This window comes from Sinocyclocheilus grahami, unplaced genomic scaffold (assembly GCF_001515645.1).
Source record: "Sinocyclocheilus grahami isolate Dianchi unplaced genomic scaffold, SAMN03320097.WGS_v1.1 scaffold534.1, whole genome shotgun sequence".
In the NCBI taxonomy this organism is placed as follows: domain Eukaryota; kingdom Metazoa; phylum Chordata; class Actinopteri; order Cypriniformes; family Cyprinidae; genus Sinocyclocheilus; species Sinocyclocheilus grahami.
This window is the reverse complement of record NW_015505713.1, coordinates 1,148,024-1,165,480: the sequence shown is the minus strand read 5'-3', so window position 1 is coordinate 1,165,480 and position 17,457 is coordinate 1,148,024. Positions and strand designations below refer to the sequence as shown.

The 17,457-nt window shown below is 36.1% G+C and overlaps 2 protein-coding genes across 2 annotated transcripts in view; both read left to right on the top strand.

Moving 5' to 3' along the window:
* Positions 1–11,675, top strand: part of LOC107555408 (formin-like protein 2) — a 16,691-nt gene extending 5,016 nt beyond the window's left edge. Inside the window, exons 4-19 of the mRNA XM_016238186.1 lie at positions 707–856; positions 956–1,064; positions 1,179–1,255; positions 1,818–1,911; positions 5,405–5,759; positions 7,977–8,162; positions 8,373–8,393; positions 8,566–8,690; positions 9,254–9,456; positions 9,742–9,976; positions 10,089–10,157; positions 10,241–10,321; positions 10,453–10,582; positions 11,111–11,274; positions 11,395–11,496; positions 11,568–11,675. Coding sequence (XP_016093672.1) covers positions 707–856; positions 956–1,064; positions 1,179–1,255; positions 1,818–1,911; positions 5,405–5,759; positions 7,977–8,162; positions 8,373–8,393; positions 8,566–8,690; positions 9,254–9,456; positions 9,742–9,976; positions 10,089–10,157; positions 10,241–10,321; positions 10,453–10,582; positions 11,111–11,274; positions 11,395–11,496; positions 11,568–11,675 — 2,209 coding nt within the window. The remainder of the gene's footprint in view (positions 1–706; positions 857–955; positions 1,065–1,178; positions 1,256–1,817; positions 1,912–5,404; positions 5,760–7,976; positions 8,163–8,372; positions 8,394–8,565; positions 8,691–9,253; positions 9,457–9,741; positions 9,977–10,088; positions 10,158–10,240; positions 10,322–10,452; positions 10,583–11,110; positions 11,275–11,394; positions 11,497–11,567) is intronic.
* Positions 11,676–15,822: 4,147 nt separating this feature from the next.
* Positions 15,823–16,957, top strand: LOC107555419 (ADP-ribosylation factor-like protein 6-interacting protein 6). Its single transcript, XM_016238199.1, has 3 exons — positions 15,823–16,379; positions 16,493–16,546; positions 16,621–16,957. Exons 1-3 carry the CDS (start codon positions 16,106–16,108, stop codon positions 16,755–16,757), a joined length of 465 nt encoding a protein of 154 aa, XP_016093685.1. The 5' UTR covers positions 15,823–16,105; the 3' UTR covers positions 16,758–16,957.
* The last annotated feature ends 500 nt before the right edge of the window (positions 16,958–17,457 follow it).

The window sequence follows — 17,457 nt, the reverse complement described above, 5'->3', positions numbered from 1 at the left end:
AGCGACTAGTCAACGTCAAGCTTAAAGCGTCATGGCAGAGCATTGAAGTCGATTAGTCTGTGCAACCCCTAATATATATATATATATATATATATATATTAGACAAAGATTGTAGTACATTATCTTTAGGATCATTTGGTCCAATGAATAGAACTTTAATTATTAGTGGCATTTGTTCTGGTCTGGAGGAAATAAACAGTTGTGTGTGTTATGCAAAACAATGAAAACAAAAGACCATGTGTCCTAATATTATCACTTGAAAGAAGCATATACAAGGAAAACAACACTGGGCCTAAAGCGGAACCTTGTGGCATACCATATTTTACTGTTGTTTGGACAGTTGTCCTTTTATGTACACTCTCACACACACACACATACAAGGGATATCAATCTGACAGGTGGGAGCTAAACCAGACCTGTCCACGAATGCCAACAGGATTCTTAAGCTTGTTCAAAAGAGTGGTTCTGTAAAAGCCAGCCATAATAGTATTAGCAGTGAAATACCAAATTTAGAAGACAGAAGTCATTTGTTACCTTGACAGGTAACAAATAACTCTAAGTGTGATGGAGCCTGATACGTGACTGAAACACACTTTCTCAGCAAGAAGGAGTTGGGAGCACACAGTGTTTTGTCGTACTTTTGACAAACTACACAATCTATACATCATTTTCTGTTTATGCTTTAAACACTGTTATTTTCTCTCAGGTTTGATGGAGATGTAACCGAGAGCACCACAGGTGAGACTTCTGTAGAGACCCCTTGGAGCAGGTCTATAGAAGATCTCCATGGCGACAGCAATCTACCATCACCGGTCAGCGGCAGCAGCATACCACGATCCACACGGCACTCCATTAGGTAGGTGCATACAAACAGACACAAGCACATTTTTGTTCATTCTGAAAATTGGAATATATTTTTGCAAGACCGCCTTTAACATTGTAGTGCTTTTTTCAGGTCTAATACTTTGCCCAGTCGCAGAACTCTGAAGAATTCACGTCTAGTGTGTAAAAAAGATGACGTTCATGTCTGCATCATGTGTCTCAGAGCTATTATGAACTACCAGGTAAGCAGATTATGAATGTAATTTTTAAGAACACCTGAATTGAAAAACGGAACATAATTGTTTTAATCTCTTTTAATTTTTCCCTTTTCTATATCACACATTATTCGGCTGAAGTATGGCTTCAACATGGTTATGTCCCATCCCCATGCTGTAAATGAAATTGCTCTTAGCCTTAACAACAAAAACCCCAGGTAACCACACACATACCTGTATATATTAGTTTCTCCTAACCAACATATATGTGAAAACATTAATGATTGCCCTCAAACGTTTCTCCAGTTTCTGTGTTTAAACCTCTCGAACGGCTGATAGTGAGTTCTCTTATCTGTCAAGGCTTTCATCCAAACCCTTAAGCTATTACATTTGATCAAAGACCTTTTTTAGAAGGGCTGTTCTTTGGAAACTTAAGCTATAAATAGATGAATTGTCTGTCAGTTGTGCTGATTAAGGTCAATAGAAGATAACTGCTTGTAACTTAGACCATTCCCTAAGACCATGATACAGAATCTTTCAAAGCCGTTAAACAAAACTTAATGAATAGCTCCTTGTATAGGTGGGATAATTCCTCTGTAATTTGCCAACTATAAAACCAATAGGACCATTTGACCTGCCCCTTGGAGATTTCTTGATTGGTTAGGAGTTGTATCTGGCATTCTTAATTTTTCCTTGGAATGTTTTATCAGAGTTTGTAGCTAAGTATTTTGTGCAGGTTTGGTTTCTTGATATAAGTGTGCTTTTGTTTGCATTCTATAGGACCAAAGCCCTGGTTTTGGAGCTGTTGGCCGCTGTGTGTTTGGTCAGAGGAGGACACGAGATCATCCTTGCTGCTTTTGACCATTTCAAAGAGGTAAGAAATTATATTCTTTCTTCCATCATTTTTGCATTGTTTATTTCACGAAAAACTTAATATCGCATTGTCAGTTTTTGTCAGTACATGATATTGGAAAAAACTGACAATGCGATATTAAGTTTATCTGCTATATACAGTATATTGGGATATTAAATAATACAGGAATTTTCACCAGATAACTTAAATAGCCATATTTAAAAGTTAGTGGGTTGATTTAGGGAGTTATTTAAAAAAAAATATATATATATTTTTGAGTATGAAATCCTTTCAGGGCTGCAAGAATTGGGGGGGTTATTTTATTTTATTTTTTTACCAAAAAAAACAAACAAACAACAACAACTCAAACCTCTCAGTAACTGTTTCAATTATTAAATCTTTCCACTAAGATTTGACTCACATTCCCACTGTTTTTGACTATTGTCATGATTTTATTATGATTATTGATTGAGGCTGTGATATTATCAGAAAAATATGAAACTAACTAATGCTATAAAATAAATATGGTAAAATAAAAATCATATAATAAGAATAATGTTATTTTACTGAAAAATTTCACTAATATTTGTCAATTTCTTCATTTTCAAATGGTAAATTGTCAAGCTTTCATTTTGATGAGTTGCCGACAAATAAAAATATGCAGTGCCAGTTTCAGAGTGACTATTCACAGTAAATGAACTACACGTGAGTAAATGCTAAGCTTGAAACTGGTAAAGCATATATTTATTTAATTAAATATACATTTTATTTCAATGTCATGAAGCCTTACTCTATGAATACAAATTGTATCTTTTATTCTATATTTCAAAATAATTGAAATCATGTCATCAGAATCCTATTTTTCATAAATAGTAATACTAATATTTTTTTACATCTCAAAACTGTCTCAGCCTGTAGACAGAATATTTGATCAAATTAAAATTATGCATTTTACATAGCGATTGCAAGCAGTTCGTCTTTAAAGCAGCACTATGTAGGGCTGCACGATAAATCGAAATGGAATCGAGATCGCGATTCGACAGAAGCTGCGATTGTCATGCATATCTTTCAGTGAAGCACGGTTCTGTGATCAGCAGTAAATCTCCATCCAAAGGCCAGAGGGCGCTCTCGCGCTGAAACTCCAAATCCGCCTCAAGAAACCCAGAAAATGCCTAATGCTGCAGCTGAATAAACAGAAGATTCAACTGCTTTCATTGATTCAACGTGATTAATAAACACACGACTATGGCAATATACGGTTTATCTGAGTTCTTATTATTATAATTTTCATTAAAATAAAGTATATTTATAATGCAATGCCTTTATCACTGCTTAAATACTATGAAATATGTTGCGTGCCTTATTCTGTGTAAGAAGCCACATCACCTCACAGAAGGATTTATTTCAAACACTCGACTGACATTATGAAGTGAGTTTGGAGTAAAAATATGTTATTAAATGTGGTATTTTCATATGCTTTCAGATGAAGCAGCATTTACTTCACAGAGCCATAGTTCACTGAGAAGCTATGCAAACAGCTGTCATTATCGCGAGCGATTTCTTGGATTTCATAATCGCGCAATAAAATTGTCTGCAATATTTTTTTATTTTTTTATTTTTTGCGTAACTTGTCAGTGAACTATGGCTATGTGTAGTCAATTCTGCTCCATCTGAAAGCACGTGATGATGATTTCCTGCTGATTACAGAAAATAAGTACTTATATTTGGACTATTGTAGCCAGGTCAGGTCGTCACCGCTGCGGAGTAACACATACCTGCGTGAATCTCCATAGACATAAACTTAGAGAAGTAGCTCCGGTTGGAATGTTCTTCCGCGAGATGTGTGCAGTTCTGTTTATTAACCTCTAGAGTCCCAAAAGTTACATAGTGCTGCTTTTAAGGAAACAAAAGCAAAAAAATATTTTTTTATTTATTGTGTTCAACAATTTATATGGATGACATGCATAGTGGAATGTGTATACAGTACATACACTGGACAGAGGTAGATTGATGTAGCAGTAGTTACAAACAGATTCACAAACTTCTTAGGAAATAGAATAATAAAAATCTGCAATACATCAATAAGAAAAGAACATTGTAAGGTACAATCGATACCATCTTTTCTATGTATTGACAAGTCTCCAGGGCTGTCATTCCATCATGGCAATGAGCGTTTCGTTTCCAACACGCGCTGTATGCGGTAGACCAGTCCAGAGCCAATCTCTCTACAGCTCTGGACCAATCACAAAGGACTGCGCCATCTGACCAATCACAGCAGTGAGGGCTCACGGAAAGGAGTGGGTTTAGAGAGATTGATTCTTTGAACTGCTTCGCACAAGTTGTTTACGAATCATTTAGAAATGAGGTCAAATTAAATCTATTTTTTGAGAAAACTAACGTGTTTTTTGACCTTGCATGCATGTAAACCTGTTTTAGGAGACTCATAAAACAATATTAACAACCTTAAAAATGGCATAACGGGCACTTTATTAATATTTTGAATTACCCCAACTTACCTTTTATATTCATATTTTCAGTTTTCTTTTAAGTTTTAGTAATCGTATGTACTTTTGTCTTTTTTATATTTGTATTTAACTTTATTTTTGTTTTAGTTTTGATCATTTTAGTACTTCAACTTAAATTTATTTTATTTCAGATTGCCTAGGCAAACGTCTAATTTTTAGTTTTTTTTAATAGAATGTTTTATTTCAGCTTTATTTCTAATTAACAAAAACATTTTTGATAGTTTTAGCAATAACAATAACAACACTGGTAAAATTTTTATTGCAATTGTGAATCTTTTAAATTGTGAAGTTTTAAATTTGAGATCATTGACACACAACACAGCAGCCATGTTGTCCTGTATAGACCAACAATTTAAAAATTGCATAAACATTGATATATTATTTAATGTCATTAATGGCTAATTTGATCAATGGAGTATATGTTGAATGTCACCTAACCAAACCAGAAAACAGGTCTCATCACATCCTCTTATCTGAGAGTGTGTTTACAGCTGTATGAAATGATGGCGATAATCAGCTAACCTAGTTAGTTATTTTTTTTTTTTTTAAAGATTTATTTTTGGCATTTTGCCTTTATTAATATAGGATAGTGTTGACAGTAGACAGGAATCGATGTGGGATAGAGAGAGGAGTGGGATCGGGAAAGTTCCTCGAGCCAGGATTCGAACTCGGGACGCCTGCAATGCAACACGACACAGCTAGTTGTTTTTAATGTTAGTGAGAGGAAGAAAAATAATTTTAAAAAATTAGATATTAATCTGTATATGTGATGGACATCAGTTATGATTATCTTTGGTAAGTAAAACAGCTCTGTATTTAACAAAGGACATACAAAAGACAAACCAGAAGCAATTTGCAGTTTAAATGTTTCATTGATTGACACACTATTTTTTTTAAAGAACACTTCTAGAAATAATATAGCCATGATAACTTTATTCAATAACATGGTATAATTGAATGCATTTCTTGTTAAACGCAAAATTACCCAGGCTGTGTACCGGGACGCCAGCTCGCAAGTTCACACGCTTCGGCGGATAGTTCGTGAGAAGGATGAGACCATTCAGAGGCAGTCCACTCTGGAGAAGAAGATCCATGAGCTTGAGCGCCGAGGCAGTCTCCAGATCCAGGTGAGAGGTGAGGGAGATGGGGAAGGAGACGTGTCTCCGCTGCCGTCACCTCCTCAGCCCATGGCTCTTTCCCCCTGCCCTGATGCCATGGCTCTGGCCGGAGCCTGTGCTGGGGCAACGTACAGCTCTGGCAGCACGTCCCAGACCAGCACTCTTCGAGCAATGGCCACACCACCTCCTCCTCCCCCTCCACCACCTCCAATGGCAAGTTCCTCTGGTGAGTAATGGTTTTAACAAATCTGATGGTTCAGTACACATTTAATGAGGATATAATGAAATTATTACTTTCTAAATCTAAAGATGATTAATATTATGGGTTTTACCCAGTGTGACTGCCATAATTTTAATTAATTGGGGTGGTGTAGCCTCATGGTCTTGGGTTCAAACAGTGCCACTACTTAAATTTACAGGGCCTGAGAACTAAATGTTTATAGGTGGGCCCCCTTCCCACAGGCCCAATGAAAAGTCTGTACCACAGAGGATCTTAATGGGGCCACTTTGTCACAAGACCTGAAACAACATTCCCCTAAAAATGTCCCTGTTGCAAACTCTACAAGGGTTGATCCGTGAACTATGATGATTATCCATTTTAACTTCAGGTTTCTCCAGGGGGATTGATGGTTCAGTACACATTTAATGAGGATATAATGAAATTATTACTTTCTAAATCTAAAGATGATTAATATTATGGGTTTTACCCAGTGTGACTGCCATAATTTTAATTAATTGGGGTGGTGTAGCCTCATGGTCTTGGGTTCAAACAGTGCCACTACTTAAATTTACAGGGCCTGAGAACTAAATGTTTATAGGTGGGCCCCCTTCCCACAGGCCCAATGAAAAGTCTGTACCACAGAGGATCTTAATGGGGCCACTTTGTCACAAGACCTGAAACAACATTCCCCTAAAAATGCCCCTGTTGCAAACTCTACAAGGGTTGATCCGTGAACTATGATGATTATCCATTTTAACTTCAGGTATCTCCAGGGGAATTTTTTCTGTATTGTGTGTAAAAATGATGGTTGGCTGAATACATAATGTACATTATGAATATATTAATAGTTATAAATATATACACTAATGTAAGTTTGAGGTCAAGATTTTTTAAAAGGTTTAAGAAAGAAGTCTCTTATGGTCAAGTCTGTAATTTAAAAAAAAATAAAATTCAATGTTTCATTTCAAATAAAGAAATGTTTTATATACATATTATATATATTTTAAAATGCAATTTATTGCTGGGATGGCAAAGCTAAATATTCAGCTGCCATTACTTCAGTTTTTAGTGCTACATGATACTCCAGAAATCATTCTAATATGCTGATTTGGTGCTTGAGAAACATTTCTTATTATTATCCTAGGGTTGTAACGATATACCGGTATGACGGTTTATCACGGTTTGAACGTACATGGTTATCATACCGTAAACATTTGCATATCTACGGTTTCAAAAAAATGAATGAAAAAAAGTCACCTGCGCATACAGTATGCAACTTCTTTCCGTCAGCTGCTTCACTCTGCATTCACTTGGCTGCTTACACGCACGTACAGTGGAGAAAATGGCAGAGACAGAGATTATATCTAATCTCCATCCCTGCTGAATACTTCGGATATAAAAAACGAATGCGGGGTTGTCCTTGATGATGGATCCAATTTGCAAAAAATGTGGACACAAAGTGGCTGCAAAAGCAGGCAATACACATCCAACATGTTCGCTCATATTCGCGGACACCATTCCACCGTGCAGATAAAGGCACTAACCGTGGTGTTTTCACCAGTTCTGAGTTTTTATGGTGTTTGTGGGTACAATTATTTAAAGAGCCACCATATACAGTATATTATTATTAACCTGAACTGATTAAGTAGAATAATGTAAACATCCAAACCAATTATCAGTCTATCTCTTCTAATTAGTTATTCTTTGTTACATGTTGTAATTCTGTTAAAGAGGTCCTATTATGCTCTTTTACAAAGTCTTGATTTTGTTTTGGGGGTGTACTAGAACAGGCTCTCATACTAGGTTATTCGAAAAACATTTTTTTCCTGTGTTGAATTTTTCATTATTACAACACCTTATTAGCTCTGCTAATGTTTAATGGATAGCTTCGGGTTCGGGTCGGGCTCGGGTTTATAGCTAAACTAAAACTATATTACTCTGCTTTCATAGACGCACGCACACACATTATTGCACACGACAACACAGCATGGAAACTTTTATTGGTAAAATAGCTTCGACAGGCTACTGACTCGCAATGTTATATTTCTTTGCAATGGGGGTAAAATCGCTGTTTTTGAAGTAACTAAGTCTCATTGCTTGTAGAGAGAGACGCGCAGACGCAGGTTCACACACGCAACTTTCATACAGATGTGCTCAATTTTGCTGTCTTCAATTAACTATTTAATTGTTAGAGGTTCACATATTCTCTCTCTTCTCTTGTAGTTCCCAACGGGCCATCGGCAGCTCTCGCTGCTCCACCGCCGCCGCCGCCTCCACCTCCTCCTCCTCCCCCACCTCCTGGACACTCTATTGAGATCTCTGCTCCTTTACCCCCACCTCCTCCTCCTTGTGCTCCTCCTCTCCCAGGAAGCGGCACGCCAACTGTCATATTCAACTCTGGCTTGACAGGTATGTATGTATGCGTATGTGATTATTTCAGTGTGATTTTTTTTTAATTGTCTGTTTTAAATCATATTATTTTTCCTTGAAATAATTTTCCAAGCTCTTGTGGATTTTGGATTTTTAGAAGCATTTTCTGCTTTCTCTTTCTAGACATTTGTGCTTTATAACTCTCTAAACATTTGTTTATATCTACTCTCTCTTTTCCTGCTCTCAAAGATGGACCAATCAAGCTCTTCTGTAGGTTTCCTGATATTTGTCATGGCCGCCATTTAACTGTCCTGATCTAGTCATATTATGTGCTGTGTGTTTTTGCTTAACACGTTATCATGTATTCTTGTGATTGCATTCTTTTTAATCTCATTGAGTAGTTGTTTTGGTAGTCACAGAACACTTTTTTTTTTCTTGACAGCTGTGAAAATTAAAAAGCCAATCAAAACCAAGTTCCGCATGCCAGTGTTCAATTGGGTGGCTCTGAAACCAAATCAGATAAATGGCACTGTCTTCAATGAGATCGATGACGAGAGGATCTTAGAGGTATTTGTCTGCATCACATGGTGTGAAATGTGTGATCTCTATCAACTCTGCATGTATTACACCGCCAAGCTGGTCTACTTGAGTATCATGTTCATGTTTTGAGTTGCTGCTACATATTAGGAAGATGCCAGATGGTGTTTATTGCTCGGTTCAGTTTCAGCTCATTTTTTAAAGTACATTCTGTAACTGCTGCTACTAAAATTGCAAGAAACGACACATACAGAAAGTCAAACATCAGGGCCCTTGGCGGTTCATTGTACTTCAATAATCTGACACAGTTCCAGAGGGGAAAAAATGTAGACTGATGTTGGCTGAAGAGTAGAACTAGCCATGTTTCTGGATGGGAAGGGGTTTAGAAAAGTCATTTTTGAGGCAGAGCAAGAACATTTTGATAAAACAATATGAAGAAAATGTATTTGAAATAACCAATGGCCAGGAAGTGTTGTATGTATTTCATGTTAACTTTTATGAGGTTTTCATTTGTGGTGACTGTTAATGTTTTCGAACACCAAGTTCTAGGAGTGCTGTGGATTACAACTTTAATAGAATGCTTTTGTTTGCAGGATTTAAATGTGGATGAGTTTGAAGAAATGTTCAAGACCAAAGCCCAGGGCCCTGCTGTCGACATGACGATGCAAAAGCAGAAGGCTCCTCAGAAGGGTCCCAATAAAGTATCACTACTGGAGGCCAACAGGGCCAAAAACCTTGCCATCACGCTCCGCAAGGCAGGGAAGAGTCCAGAAGAGATCTGCAAAGCAATCCAGACGTAAGCTCCCCCTTTGCCTTTAATATCAAGATAAAGATGAACCATATTCTCTGAGATGATGTTTACAAAACTGGGATTGCTCTTGTTCATCTGCTTGTTATAACATCATTCAGTTTTTTGTTTAGTTTTTTTGGTTTGGTTTGGTTTGGTTTGTTTTGGTTTGTTGTGATTTGTTATGGTTTTTGTTTTGTTTGGTTTGGTTTGGTTTGGTTTTTGGTTTTGTTGATTTTGTGTTGTTTTTTTTTTTTTAATGGCACTCTGATCATTTTCTCTCACCTCCCTCAGGTTTGACCTACGTACAGTGCCTGTGGATTTCGTGGAGTGTTTGATGCGGTTCATGCCAACTGAAAGTGAGGTGAAGATGCTCCGCCAGTATGAGCGGGAGCGACGGCCAATGGACGGGCTCACTGTTGAGGACCGGTTCATGATGCTCTTCAGTAAGATTGAAAGGCTGCCACAGCGGATGACCATCATGGCCGTCATGGGCAACTTTAACGATAGCCTGCAGATGCTCACACCGGTAAGGTGGAATGAGAACAACAGGAATAATATCAACATTATTAATATCAACAAAGATCAATCTAAAATGCATTTATACATTTGTCTGTTTGCTGTTGCTGTTTTTCCTACAGCAACTGCATGCTATCATAGCAGCATCTGTATCCATAAAATCATCACAGAAATTAAAGAAAATCCTTGAGGTAAGCCAAAATAACTTTAATGTCACACAGTTTCTTGCCGTTTTAGAGCCTTACTTGTAATTATGTGATATCTCTCTTTTCAGATCATTTTGGCCCTTGGGAACTACATGAACAGTAGTAAGAGAGGAGCCGTTTATGGCTTCAAACTTCAGAGCTTGGATTTGGTAACTTATTACATTTCATAACTCTTTGCAAAGCTAAAAACCATGCACTTTTTGACATTATTACATTTATTCTGACATTATTAACACTATTAAGTTTTTTATTATAATACTATAATATTTCCTGCCATTAGCTGTTGGAGACCAAGTCCACAGACAGGAAGCAGACACTTTTGCACTACATAGCCAATGTGGTGAAGGAGAAATATCCTGTTGTATGCGTTTTTTACAATGAGCTGCACTACATTGAGAAAGCTGCTGCAGGTAAGTCTCCATCAACCCTGAAAATATATTTAAAATGTACTAATTAGAAATTGTTCATTATATTTCTAAATTAGTGCCTAACTATTTTTTTTAGTTGAAGCTAAAATATAAATATTAGATTTTTTTTTTTTTTAAACTTAAATGAAAATTGGAAATGCTGCCTTGGTAATTAATGGAAATAAAATAAGTTTGAGATAAAGTACTGAAATAAATAAAACTGAAATCAAAACAAATTAAAACTAAATAGAAATATAAAAGTGACAAGCACATAAAAAAAATCACTGATACTTAAATTAAAAAGAATACAGTATAATTCAAAGTTAATAAATTCTATAATCCATAAATAATACTAAAATAGCACTTTCTAAATACATTTTAAAATGTTCTTAGGTCTCACATTAACAAAGAAATACAAAAAAATGTTGTCCTCTAATATTCATTTGTTGCTCTAATATGCTAATGTGTTATCTGGTTGATTCTACAGTAAGTTTGTTTTTGACTGTGGATCTCATTATTCCCATGTTGCAGTCTCACTGGAGAATGTTCTCCTGGATGTGAAGGAGCTACAGAGAGGTATGGATCTGACCAGAAGAGAGTACAGCATGCATGGCCACAACTCCCTGCTCAAAGACTTCATCCATCACAACGAGGCCAGACTGAAGAAGCTCCTGGATGATGCTAGGATTGCACAGGTAGAAAAAAGAAGGCTATAGGGTATTGCGGTTTAAAAATCTGAGCTGGTAGTGGTAAGGCTGTAGGTTTGAATCTCACAAGGGATAATCCATGTTAATGTGGCTTGCGTGTAATTACAGGATGCCTTTGACGATGTTGTCAAATTCTTCGGGGAGAGCCCCAAGACCATGCCACCCTCTGTGTTCTTCCCGGTGTTTGTTCGCTTCATCAAGTCTTATAGGGTGAGTCTATCAGTGCATCAATTTCCTCTTTGTTCACACAAGGCCCAGATCTAATTTGTCATTGTTTTCAGCAAGCGGATGAAGAGAACGAGCAGAAAAAGAGGCAAGAGCAGCTGATGATGGAGAAACTTCTGGAACAGGAGGCCATGATGGAGGAGCACGAGAATCAACAGGTATGATGAGATGGGAGCTGTAGTAGAGCACACTAGGGCTGGATTGAAAATATCAGTTTCTCGATTTTTATCAGTTCTCATTTTGATAAACCAAAAATGATTCTTAAATAATCCCAAAAAATTATCTTTTACTTTATGCTGTTTTCAGGTGGTGTGTAAACAAGACTTTACACACATTTTATAGCATGCCTTCCATCCAACAAACTATTGATTGAAACTGTGTCACATTTCAAATTCTGTCAATTTTATTATGAAATTCGAACAATAAATACCATTTTGGCACTCTTTAATGTGATGTGATAGATCGCTGTAGCTGCCTTAGTTCAAGCAAAGTGCCATGCACATACTCTCTTCCTTTTTACTACTAGTTACAGCACAGAATAAACATAAATGAACATAAGTTTGAAAAATACAGTACAACATACTAAAATATATAATGTATATTGTAATCATACAACCAAGTGTTTCAACTTGAAAGTCGTCAATAAAACAGCTTGTAAATGTAACGTTACATTTACTTCAGGAAAGCCATTCAATGATCATAGCTTGATAGTTAACTATAAAAATTTACTTTAGAGAGAGCATTTTGCTAAATATATGTATTATATTATATAATCGTTACATGTTTACTTCCTTGTTCTTAAATATTTAATGTACACTATGTTAAAAAATTTGGGATCGGTAAGATTTTTAATATTTTTTACCAAAGTTTCTTGTGCTCATCAAGGCTGTATTTATTTGATCAAAAATACAGAAAAAAAAACTTATTTTGTGAAATATTATTGCAATTTAAAATAACAGTTTCTATTTTAATATACTTTAAAATAGAATTTATTCCTGTGATGCAAAGCTGAATTTTCAGCATCATTACTCCAGTCTTCAGTGTCACATGATCCTTCAGAAATCACTCTAATATGCTGATTTATTATTATTGTTAGAAACAGTTGTGCTGCTTCATGTTTTTTTGGAACCTGTGATACTTTTTCAGGATTCAGGATGGATAAATGTGACATTGAACACTTCTGTTTACCTGGGATCTGGCATCTCGATTTAATGGACTGTTTTAAAGAAAGCAAGATGAAGAAAACATGAAGTGTTGTAGGGCGACCATATTTTAGTTTTCAAAAAAAGAGGACAGGGACTCTAAATATGTAAGCTCTAAATATGTCATTTCCATTCCTAAAATACATATTTTACAGTTACTGTTATGCATATTGATTTTAAACACAGCTAAAAGGCTTCCTACCTTCACAAAACGTAACTTCTACCACCGTTTTAGCATAGGTAGAAATCAAAATGTTTTGAAACAATTGAACAATACAAGCATTTCAGTCAAATGTAATTTATGCAAAATTTCAAATCTTTAACCCACGGGAGAAAACCAACCCACCGCAACTGTTTAAAATCAGCCCAGTTCCGTGCAAAAAAATGTGGATTTGGCAACCCTGCATCCAACACGAGCTACATCCAAAATGATTTAAATACTCCACATATTGATAGCGGCTCCTTGATGCGTGAAAATTATATTCGATATTAGAATGTTTGCGGGAGCAGGCTGTAATAGTCAGAAATTGGGAGCAGGATTAAGAAAACAGTCCCGTGCAGGGCTTTAATACAAAAATGCACACAATGAATGGTGACTGTAGAAAGCAAAAGCCGAATCCCGGACATTTCGGGCGATTTACAAAACATTTTTTTAGGTCCAAAAAGAGGACATGTCCGGGGAAAAGAGGAGGTATGGTCATCCTAGTGTTGGATGCAATGTGGATTCTACAAATGGACATTAGGAAGAAGATTGTGGTTTTTGTGTTTAACTATTTAGTTTTGTGACATTGTGTATTATGTACAAGACAGAGCAGAAATGCCAAAGTCCTTGGATTGGCCCACCACTTTTCATTTTCATTGTCATTTAACCTCTGGTTCTAAAACTCCAAACTGAGCAGCTTTTTCTGAGGTGGACGATTTACAAGATGCACTTTTAATTTTAATTTTTTTTTGTACTTTGATCGTCTTAAAACTGAACTTTTGATTAAAAAACAAGATGAAGTGCGAGAGGGAGATTCGATCTTAAGCTGGACTTGATACTGTAATGCTATTGAGGATTACTCTTCTTTGCGGACTGAAAAATAACATGAAATGTTGAGAAAATGTTTACAACCAAGCATTCACAACCAATGTGACATTGTATGTACAATACATCTCATTTTAATCACAGACTTGCTCTCCTACTGGTTTTATCTCATGTGACATTTGTGAGCTGTGGAAAAGAGTTTGCTTTTTTTTCTTTTCTTTTTTTAAACGAAGACATTTCATTGGACAAAAAAAAGTCTTCTTTTTTTTTTTTTAAATGTACAGATATTTTGCTACAAAATTGAGCCTCTTATTTTTTACATTGTTCATCCATTGTGGTGCTCTACATATTGTTGAAACAAACCAACTTGTCCTGCAGTATCACTGGAATGTTATTAACTTTTATGTTGTTTAGTATGACAGTATTATTTAATCTGACGGTGAAGACAGTGAATCAACTTACTCTGTGACCTAAATTGCTCTCTCATCACTTGTTGCATATGGTAAATATCTGTGGTTGCACGTAACACTTGAAAGCTTGAACAGACACTAGTGGCACATATAACTTTTTTCTACTTTGATCTCTTTAACTGGAATCAGTGGTTGTGTGCAAATAAAGCAATGACACCAGCACCATTAAAAACAGTGATTCTTTTGTGTGGTCGATGCAAGAATTCATTTTTATTTGACTGAAAATCTGGATTGACAAGTGAGGACATTCAATGATAAATGTGCTGCTGGAGCTACTTGAAAATAAAAGTGGTATGGGCACCTAATGCTGCCACAAGGTGGTAGCAAGCCCTTGTGTTCAAGGACCTTAGCCATCTCTTTTTAGCCCCAGCTCCATGGAACAGGCATTTATACTAATAAACATGGAAAGATTACAGTTAGTAATTTATTTAAACTCTATTATTTTATTAAAACTATTTAATTATTCTTTTAAAAAAGTGCCTATTTCTGTGACAACACTGTTACTGTGATCTGCAATACTAAAAATGAAATGAAACTCTATACTAATAAACATGGAAAGATTACAGTTAGTAATTTATTTAAACTATTATTTTATTAAAACTATTTAATTATTCTTTTAAAAAAGTGCCTATTTCTGTGACAACACTGTTACTGTGATCTGCAATACTAAAAATGAAATGAAAATCATACACAAAATGACTAATATTTTGCTATATGTTGTAAAAGAAGCGAGATACGTTCAGCATAAATTATCCGATAAAATGCTTCAAAATACTTGAACGGTGAAACTTAGACCCTCATTTTTCAAATATGTGATGAACAATGCTTTCCTTTCTGTATTTAAAAAAATGTACATAAATTGCAATAGGTGAATCATCTAATTTTCAACCACTTCAGTTCAATAGTTTTAAGAGTGCTGAAGAAGTGTTCCATGAAAGAACTGTGAAAAACAAGTGAAATAATACAATAGATGTGTTTACAGTGAAAATTACTCAAAAAATGTAAAAACGTACTCCAGTAATTAACAGAAGCGTTTATCCAAAATGAACAGACCATAACGATTGTAACATATTTCTGAAAATTTGTTAGATGACATTTAACTTGAAATATTAAGTTGTTTTTCAGTTATGAACTTATGTAAGAAAAAAAAAGAATAAACCCAAGCAAAACACATGAGAAAAAAAATATGTATTCATGTAAGTAATATTTCTTTCATGATTACATTTTTCTTTCACATTATCTCTTACAACAGTGACAAACTCAAACCAGTCTGTGGTCAGTCTGCATCAAATTATTATTTATATATATATATATAAATATCACTGGAGCACCGAATCCCAAAAGCAATAAGAAAAGACTTTTGACGTTCGTTACATGAAATTAAATTAAAGCAGGAGTATCATTAATAACACCTACCAGTCTGAATTAAAACAGTTCTGTGTGCTAAAGATTTAATGTGTAACAAGTACTTTTGTTTATTGACAAAAGTATTTGTATAAATATTTGTATATTTGTTACATCCAATCGTATGGTCGTATTGCACGGGTCGTCGATAACGATTGGACAACACGATAATGTAGGCGGTGCTTCACAAATACGGAAGCAGCACAAACCGCGATGTTTTGAAACTGTTCAACGTTTGACCATTTTCAAATTACTACACACTGTGTTCAGCGAAATCCGCTTTTAAATCAGTTGTATTTCTCGTTGAACTGTATAAAACGTATTTAACACGCATTGTACAAATCAAGTGAAATTAACCATTTGAAAAGGGAGATTTACTAGCGTGCTAACTAACTAGCCAGTTGTCTAGGAAACGGAAACGCGCAAACTAAAAACGCAGGATGTGACTCACTAGCCAACAATTTCAACTTAAGAAACTTTTCTTGGCGACCATGCTGCGGTTTGTCAGCGATAAAGACGGCCAATCTTTAGACATTTATTCTGATGATGAAGATAATGCTGCATTAGCAGGAAGAAGAAACATGTCGGAGGAAACGAATGCAGCTTCACGTGAAAGCAGCGCAGCGCCTGGGCGGCAACCCTTACGCCAGCGGTACTGGAAAGACACACACCTGTGGCCCGCTCGAATAGTCGCTGTGCTATGCAGCGTAGTCATCGTCTCATTCATCGCTGTGCTAATCTCCTTTTTGTACATCGTATTAAAAGGTAAACCAAATTCATATCTATTTCTCAGAACCCTCCTCATGAAGTTCAAGCATGTGCAGTGCCTAAATATATGAATTATGGCTTAATTGGATTAATAATTATGTAATCTATAGATCTAAGAGCAGAGAGGATAACCACTGAAGATGGATCAGAAGTGAGACTCCTGGGTAGGTCCAAATTAGACGTAGTGTATTGTAACATGGTGGCTGAATGTTGTAAAACAGGACTTTTTTTCTTGCAGGTTTTTGGAGTATTTTGGTGTTGTCTTCTGTGGCTGGAGTTCTTTGTTGTAGCTTCTCCTGGACCCTAACTTACTTTGACTCCTTTGAGCCAGGAATGTTTCCCCCAACTCCTCTTTCTTCAGCCAGACTCAAGTGAGCATGTTTTATCTCTTTGCACAATTAAATCAACAAACCTTATTCTCTAAAGCACAACCATGTAGCACACTGTCAATTTTTTTTGTTCCCGATATAGTTCTGCTCATAATTTTGCATAACCCTTGCAGAATATGCAAGATGTTGATCATTTTAGCAATATAAGGGGGAATAAAAATTGCATGTTATTTTTGTTCTGTAGTACTGTCGCGAATAAGCTATTTAAAGGGATAGTTCACCCAAAAATGAAAATTAGATATTTATCTGCTTACCCCCAGGGCATCCAAGATGTAGGTGACTTTGTTTCTTTAGTAGAACACATTTGATGATTTTTAACTTTAACCGTTGCAGTCTATCAGTCGTATAATGCATGACAATTATCAACAAAATCTATGAGAGTAAAAAAAAACATGCACAGACAAATCCAAATTATACCCTGCGGCTCGTGACGACACGTTGATGTCCTAAGACACGAAACGATCAGTTTGTGCGAGAAACCGAACAGTATTGATATAATTTTTTACCTCTAATACACCACTATGTCCAACTGGCGCGCGCACGGCATCCGGTGCGTGAGGTGTGTACGCGCTCTGGCGTAGTTTACGCAAACGCCGGAAGTGATCTCTCGCGCGTATACGTCACTCATTGTTTACACAGTGCACAGTCATTGTAGGTACGACGGCTAATCAAAATGGTACTTACTT

Excerpts from the sequence above, each read along its gene's own strand:
- LOC107555419 (XM_016238199.1), top strand. The coding sequence starts at position 16,106 with ATGCTGCGGTTTGTCAGCGATAAAGACGGCCAATCTTTAGACATTTAT. Across the intron at positions 16,380-16,492 it reads TTTGTACATCGTATTAAAAG|ATCTAAGAGCAGAGAGGATA; the intron begins GTAAACCAAATT and ends TGTAATCTATAG. Across the intron at positions 16,547-16,620 it reads ATCAGAAGTGAGACTCCTGG|GTTTTTGGAGTATTTTGGTG; the intron begins GTAGGTCCAAAT and ends TTTTTCTTGCAG.